Source organism: Berghia stephanieae, chromosome 3 (genome assembly GCF_034508935.2).
Source record: "Berghia stephanieae isolate SIO BIC M18660-M18661 chromosome 3, UCSD_Bste_1.3, whole genome shotgun sequence".
In the NCBI taxonomy this organism is placed as follows: domain Eukaryota; kingdom Metazoa; phylum Mollusca; class Gastropoda; order Nudibranchia; family Aeolidiidae; genus Berghia; species Berghia stephanieae.
Window position 1 is genome coordinate 101,109,472 of NC_088362.1, and position 8,432 is coordinate 101,117,903.

At 31.9% G+C, this 8,432-nt stretch overlaps 1 protein-coding gene across 13 annotated transcripts in view; it reads left to right on the forward strand.

Moving 5' to 3' along the window:
* The window catches only part of LOC144968984 (RNA-binding protein Musashi homolog 2-like), a 361,376-nt gene extending 353,503 nt beyond the window's left edge, over window positions 1–7,873 (forward strand). For 6 of the 13 annotated variants that reach the window (XM_078907899.1, XM_078907904.1, XM_078907903.1 and 3 more), the window contains 2 exons: window positions 1–31; window positions 4,032–7,873. The exon at window positions 1–31 is cut by the window's left edge and continues 151 nt beyond it. In XM_078907899.1, the coding sequence (XP_078764025.1) occupies window positions 1–31; window positions 4,032–4,079 (79 nt within the window). In that variant the 3' untranslated portion in view covers window positions 4,080–7,873. Of the gene's footprint in view, window positions 32–1,329; window positions 1,429–4,031 lie in introns of all 13 variants that reach the window. The other 7 variants (XM_078907898.1, XM_078907896.1, XM_078907901.1 and 4 more) reach the window with 3 other exon arrangements.
* The last annotated feature ends 559 nt before the right edge of the window (window positions 7,874–8,432 follow it).

An 8,432-nucleotide genomic window follows, 5' to 3' on the forward strand; every position in this document is an offset into this window, starting at 1 on the left:
CGGTGCTTTCACAGCGCTAGGATTCGGAAGGGTAAGAATACAAAGTTTCAAAGTTTCGAAGTTTATTCAATCTTAGGCTTTCGCCAATAAATCAACAATTTAATGACAACATACATGAAAGTGGGGAAAAAATAGAAGGTAAATGGAACCAAAAAATAAACTGATACACCACACAAAAATACAACAATCGTAATACCATCAATACGTACGATAATAATAATAATAATAATAATAATAATAATAATAATAATAATAATAATAATAATAATAATAATAATAATAATAATAATAATAATAATAATGAGAAGAAGAAGAAGAAGAAGAAGAGAAGAAGAAGAAGAAGAAGAAGAAGAAGAGAAGAAGAAGAAGAAGAAGAAGAAGAAGAAGAAGAAGAAGAAGAATATCAATAATAATAACAATAACAATAATAATATTACCATCATCACAACTACCCCAATCATCACCTTTACCACCACCACCATTACCATTATCACTACCACTATCACCATCAAACACACAAACAGTGATATTGACGGCCGAAAAATGCGGCATAATTATTGCGACTTGGACAATGCACCTTTTACAGAATTTCATTAGTTCTCAATTTTTAGAGAACATCTGAGAGGTTGAAATTTTAAAACAGGTGATGACGTCATATTAGAAATGGATTTATTTTGTTCAAAAAGGATAACACAGATCATTATTTTCTGGGGGGGGGGCGACTCTTTAAGGATTTAGGAATGGCATCGAATTTTAAATATTACTCTCTCCATACTCGCAGGAATAAGGCAATATTATGTTCTTACCCTGTTTAAAAACTTGATAATTTCCCTTTTTAATATCGTATAAGGATATCATAAGTGTGGAGGTAAATTTAAGTTGTCCGTGTGTGTTTGTGTATTCGTGTGTGTGTGTGTGTGTGTGTGAGTGCATGTGTGTGTGACTGCGAGTGTGTTTGTGTGCTTGAGCATAAAGAATATTAGAGTTTTAAAGAATTTTAGAAGTTGAAACCTTTTCCGAGATGCACACAGAATTGTGCCCACTACATATTTGATACTTTTCGATTCCATTTTGTTCTTGAATGAATAACCTCCTTTGCGCTACCACAAAAGTTGAAAAAGTACAAGTCCTTACACAATTTAGATAAGCTTGATTGTTGTACAAATAAAAATCGATTCTTAACTTCTTTTTTATATTCGATTATTCATATACCATGGAGTCGCAGTACTACGATTTATGTTTTATCTGAACTGATTTCAATCATTGTAAACATTTAGTTGATAGATGTAAGCAATTTTCTCTCTCTTTCTTGTTTGTCTGCTTGTGCAGGGTTTGATAACGCACATGCACAACGGTTATCCATGGCCCAAAATATCCTAAGTTGTCCTAAAGCCATCCTAGTATTACAACACAATAATCAATGAAGAGGTATCTACGATTCGTTTTTTCATATCGTGTGTATGGTAATCCTAGGCTACCATAGGTTGTAGACCGTAAAAGTATTGAAAAACAGTTTGGCTTCAATTAAAAAGAAAAATATACAACATGGAACGTTTCGGAATCAAGCCTTAGTCCGGCAAACAAAATCACAATATTAAACGGTGATAAGAAGAGATAGACTAGTTTGGTTAAAATGGAGTCATTATCTAGCTGAAGAAAGCTTTTATCTTGAATCGTTCCACGTAACCTAAATAATTTTCTTCATTGAAGCTTATCTATTATATTTGTTCAATACTTTTATCGTGTATTTATATATAGTAGCAGTAGTATTACATAGATAGAGTTCCCTGCTTGTGTTATATCATTGTAGAAATAGAACCCTGTTTGTTGTTTTAAAAAAAAAACACCTTCAGAAGCAGTTACACATAATATTTTTGCACCATTGGTTTGTTTTTTCTCGTACACACAAAATCAACTGCGCTTTTTAACGTAGTCTAGTGATAATGTTACAAACATCTTAAAATTGAATGTCTTCCTTGGGTAGATAGATCTATTTGTCATAGGTCATAGGTGTGGTGAGTTTCCAAGATTTAAAACCCAATAGAACTTTCTTTGTGAATGTAGAAGATTTGTATTATGGTTTGCTGTTTATGGTTATTTGGGGTATTTGTCATTTATTTGGTCATTCTCTTATTTTTGCTTATTTTTTATAAATATTTGTTTTTCATTTTATTTTTCCCACTATTATTTTTAATTTCTTTTAAAAAGGAGGGAGTCAAACTAGAATAAACTGTCTCGCTCACTTTTTCACTAGGTATTTTGTTATTTCATTTTTATGGATTATATTTGAGAGAGAAAAAAGAAGGGGTGAGACATAGATAGATAGATAGATAGATAGATAGATAGATAGATAGATAGATAGATAGATAGATAGATAGATAGATAGATAGATAGATAGATAGATAGATAGATAGATAGATAGATAGATAGATAAAGAGAGATAGAGAGAAAGAGAGTTTACTAACAAAATATATCTATTTGTCCATCTATATGTAAATATTTATATCTATCTAACTGCTATTGATTGCCCTCTATAAGGGCATCGCATCGGGCTTTTAGTCTAGTTCGTTTTAGTTTGTCACAGTTCTTCTAGACTACAATAATTAAATGAGTTTAAAGAACGTCGTTTTCTATCGACTGCCAATAAACATTACGTGTATTATCACTCCCAAAATAAGGTTGCTGTCAAAACATGCCAAAACAATCAAATTTGCACAAGCTAATAACCAATGTCTCCATCTCTGTCTCGGGTTATTATTGTAATTCATTATTAGCTCAGACTTACTTAAAATGACTCAGGCACGAATGAGAGTAAATTAAATGACAATAGCATCGATGTCCTACTCATCGTAGGTGAAGTTGTATCAACATATGAGATGTAAAGATTTCTTTCTTTTTTCCCGATACTAAAGTGATTATATCGAGACAAGAGATTCAGGAGCTCCATGCGTACGCTATTTCAAGTCGGTAAATATTGCATTTGAGTATTGATGGCATGCGTGATCTTTAAAGTTTATTAGAAATAATTTAGTAAGACGTAATCTTCCAACTGAAGTTAGAAGCTGCGAAAACCCATGCCAGATTTAAGTTATATATATTATAAATATACATATGAGCGAGAAGATGTTTACCGACCTTGTCATGGCTGACCTAGATACGCATTATTTTCGATCCAATCTCTTTTGCCAGCACTCTGTCTCTGTATGTTCCAGTCTCGTGTATTTCTCTCCAGATGTCTATCAATTATCTTTGCCTATTTTGTTTATTCCATTTTCAAGTCGACGATAAGGTTGCTTCTTTTGTCATCTTAATAAGTTGTTACCGTTTGCATGTTCCACTCTGCAACAAAACCCCCCAAAAATTTAAAAAATAAGACCCTTTACGATTAGTTCATTGTTTCATTTGTTCTTCAAAGCCTTTTATTTTGATTGTAGCTAGATAGTTAATATGGTGTAAATAATTGCCAAGGCTATTAAAAGTTATATAGACACGCTGATATATCACTTATATTTAAATTATATGCGTATGTGTGTGTCTGTGTGTGTGTGTGTGTCTGTGAGTGAGTGTATGAAGTGTTTTGGTTGCACATGTAGATATACTTTTTAAAGATTATGAAGTCCATTTCAAATTCGTGCAAATCGGTTTATTTGATGTGAAAGCAATGATTAGTTAATTTTATTATCATGAATAGAAAAATTGACAACCACATTTGGGGCATTTTCTCAGTGAACCATTTTTTGTAAGCTTTGGAGGGTTCTTTAGTATCTACAAAAAAAAATACATACGCATAATGAGACGCTAAAAAAAGATCAATGATTTAATCATTGAAACAGCACGAAACGAATAGTTTTACTCCATCTTGATATGTTTTACTATTTCGTTGAAAAGTTAATGATCAAACAGTGAGTTATGTAAAGCTAAATAATTAATACTTAATACCATAATCACATCCTAACTGGACATTTGTCGCGTTTCATTTATATAATTTATTAATTTATTCATTCTGTCTTCTATGATTTCTATTTCCTCAGCAGACCCATGGTTTGACAAGTGCACTCCTCGCTGGACGCAATTTTTAGAGACCACGAAGTGATTCAACGCTTCTTCCAAGATATCACAATTTTATTTGGTCTCTGATCATCCGATACTTATTGAAATATTTCTGCATATCATTGATAAACCTGCCATTAAATTGCTTCCTCCTGCAATGAAGACACCCGACAGAGGTCATGAATTGAATCATGAATGATGCGAATGTCTGTTGAACAAAAATGGAATTTATCGCCTCCGTATCGAACACTTTGATATAAGCAATGTTGTTTGCGTCAAACGTTTTGTAGAAAGAGTTGTTTTAGGTTTTTTTAAAAATATTCATAAATTTGACTCCAAATTGCATAGTATAATATTTTACAGAGCTCTTTCATAGAAATAAACAGACCAATAGCGATAACGTTCGTTGTCGGCTCACTGTACATTTCGTAATGGTTTCAGTGACGGATACTTTCAGATGAATCGTAAACTTTCTAATTCGTTTAAATCAACGGATATTCTATATTTTCGTGCAAGTTTAAGAATAGAAAAATAAAGAAATATCTTGTGTCATTTTAATGCACCAAAATAGGAACTCTTTGGAAGATATTAAGACGTTTTTATTATCTTTATGACATTATGATAAATTTCTTTGTTTCAATCTTAAATTGTATATTGTTATTGAATCCTTGACGGCAACTAACCCACCAATGAGACTCATAGTTTACCATAAATAAGATTTAACTGTATATTTTAAAAGATTATTATTGCTGTTAATTTAATTAAACCAAACGATGTGATTTTCCCAATAATTCTCCATCGTTTGATTTTGATTATTTTTTTTCAATTTTCAAGATATCAATTAAAATAGAACGGCTTGGCGGTCTAAAATAACAGAAACTGTTTTGTGTTTGATAGAAGGAGTGACGAGTGTCTGTTTGAATCGTGAGTTTACTTAGGTACTATCGAATACTGAACACAAGTCATTTACGTTATAGTGATCTGAAGTATTCTGAATACGGCACGTTATAAGATGTCATCTATTTATCTGTGGTATTCCAAAATTCCAGCTCGAAATGTTTGATACGAGGTGATTCAAATTACCATTTAAGCGAGGAAGATGTAAAATATTCAATGCGTAAGGTTTGTCATTTTGCCCTTTGGTTGTTTTTCAATTATATTTACCATGTTTGCTTCCCGTGTTTACCACCGTTTTATTTTTCGTCTTTTATCACTTTCACGTATAAGCAATACAATGTCTTTGAAAGATTTTTAAAACACTAATTATGATAACGTTGAATTATGAATGTCAGTATCTATAAGCAACATTTACAATTTTAATTCCATATGACATTGTGATATTTAATTCTCTTGTTATCTGTCACAAATCTAAAACCTATTGTATATGAGAATAATTTATTAATTAACCATCTGATTCTTGGACTTTGATTTTCTTTTGCATCGTCATAATTTTTATAAACTCAATACAGAATTAACAGGATTTTTTAAATAAGAATTGGAAGTTGGTAACAGGAATTACCGGATTTTATTCATTCTTTACTGGTTGCTTTATCACGACATCATTCAGGAACTGCTACACTCAAAATCTATAAAAGCAGATTATCTGTCCTGCTGTAATGATCGTTGGATGTAAATATTTTCCTGCGTTTTGGCTTGTTAAAGTAATTAGAGTTTGTCCTGCATTCTGAAATGTCAAAACAGCTAAAATGAAATAAAGGATAAATTTTTAATCGCTCCATTATTAATTTTCGAACACTCTTATCATTATTCTTTTCAAAAACGTGAAGTTTAGCTTTTAATCATAATTGTTAAAGTGTTAATATTTTTAAAAAGTAGGTACAATTCAAAAAGCCTTTTAAATCTTTATGGCCGTGAAAGGTGAACGTTTCTGTACATAAACAAAGTTCAGAAAAGCAGTAAAGTGACCCTGTCCTTTTATCCATGCAATACTATTCAGCTAATAATCTGATTAACATGTTTTAAAGGCAAAGCCAAAAAATAAAAATTCTTGTTTTAAGCAATGACAGAAAAAGTAAATCTACACAAACAGCCCAATACTTGGTGATCTGTGTGCCCTAAAACATCACTTCAAATCATTTGTCTTGTCTGCAACTTTTATTTCGCCACCAAACATTTCAGTTTAAAACGATCAACTCTTGACCTCGATTTGACATGCGAACGATTAAGGACAGCATGAAATATAAAAAAAGATAAAGTATTAAGGCATCCAGTGTGAGCACCAAAGGTAAATAAAACGTTATTTTATTGAGTTCCATAACAAAAATCCTTCGTTATATGGTTTTACAGAGCTAGTGAGAAAACAAATATAAAATCACGGGGGAAAAATGAGGAAAACAAATGATGAACTGTAGAATGTATTTGAAATCAATTATGGTATATTTTAAACAACTTCAATTATAACAACATTGATAAACGTTATCACTTAACAAGGAATGATAATGCTTACTATGTATAACGTGTCTATGTCTAAATTTCATTTGAGTACGAGATACGATAACTGGCATGCATATAGGGCATGTGTGGTTGCCAGGAAGCATGTATCTATTCACACGAAGACATTTCAATTGGTTAACTAAAACTTGTAAATTATGCCATACGTCATGTACTGAAATATATACCATATAACCATATGACGGCATTATATACATATTACACAATATCATATATATATAAAAAAATATGTATGTATGCTTTTATCGTTATAACCATTATATCCATCATGATTCGTTCAATAATGAAAATGATTTGATTTTAGTGTTCCCTTCACTTGTTTAATTCCTGTTTTCCCTGCACAGTCTGTGTTTGTTTTAAAATGTGATAAAACAAAAAATACCTTATCTTATAATACCTCTGATACCACTACGGTGTCCGTCTCTCTCTCTCTCTCTCTCTCTCTCTCTTTCTTTCTTTCACTCTCTCTCTCTCTCTCGCTCTCTGTCTCACTCTTTCTCTCTCATCCTATATCTTTCAATCTCTCTCAGTCTCTTTTATTCACTCTCTTTTGCACTCTCTCACTTTATCTCTATCTATCTATCTATCTATCTATCTATCTATCTATCTATCTATCCCCCTTTCTCTCTCTCTCTTGTTATCTCTCTATCCCTCTCTTTCTCTCTTGTTATCTCTCTATCTCTCTCTCTTCCATGTATCTATTAATTTTGTCTCTGTTTCTCGGGGTTTCCATTTAGTAATATTCCCCCTCTCATCTATCAACTTCTCTAACTCACATTCAGGGCTTCTGATCCACCACGTCAATCTTGTGGAATGAAGTTAAGCAGATCCCACGTTGAATTATTATATACATGGGCTTTGAAATCTATTTGTTGTTTTTGAGAAGAACAAGTTTTTTTCAGTAACTCAAAAAGGCCACCAATTTTGTAATTTTGCTAAATTTGACTTTAAAATCTTCTCTTCCTCTTTTTTTGCGCTTTTTTGATGACTTTGACATTGCATTCAGTTTTCCATCAAATGTGGGTAATTTTGCTTCAATAAGAGAATTGAATTTATAGATTTGAAACATTTTGATTATTTTTAGCCTGGTTACGGTATTTTCTTGTCAAAAGACCTGGAAACAACTAGCACCCAGTTACATAGTTTCTAATTAGCACAAAGCCAAAGAAGCAATGTTTAATACCATTAATTTGATAGTATAGTATATACGTTATCCAGTTTCCTGCGGATTAATATTCTGCCTTCAGCTTGTATCAATCTGACTAAATACCAGATTGATGGGATGGATCACTCGCTCACCTTTTCTTAAATTCATCTCTCTGCTCTTGATTTCTAAAAATTAAAAAATAAATATGACGTAATCGAACAAAGTCCCTAAAATAATATATCGGACGAGTTTATATCCGTTTCAATTACAAGTTTTATCATTGTATACAGCTGTTTTCTTCCTCTCTGTTTTTAACATTTGATAACTATAGCAAGCTTAAACGTTCTCTTATTCTATTTAAATTATATTTTCTGTCTGTCTTAATTTAAAACACTAGGTTACTCCCTGTGTACAAAAAGAAGAACGGTTGTCAACACACGAGTTGTAACGTAGTGATAATAGAGAGTACTATTACCCCGTACGTACCACGTACCTCGTAACACGTATCACTTGTCACATAAGTATCACGTGTACGCTAATTCTAAAAGTTATTTTTGGTGTAAACCATGAGCTGATAGATTTGTGATGTTTACACCAAAAAGAATCCTTCTATAATTAGCCACATCTGTCATAATGGTACGGGGCACGTACTGTGTACTATAATCCCTTAATAGTAGAAGAGACTGCATCTTTCTCATTATGTAGATTACGCGTAGAAGTAGTAAATCATACACAAAATTTTACAAAATGTGTACATTAAAAA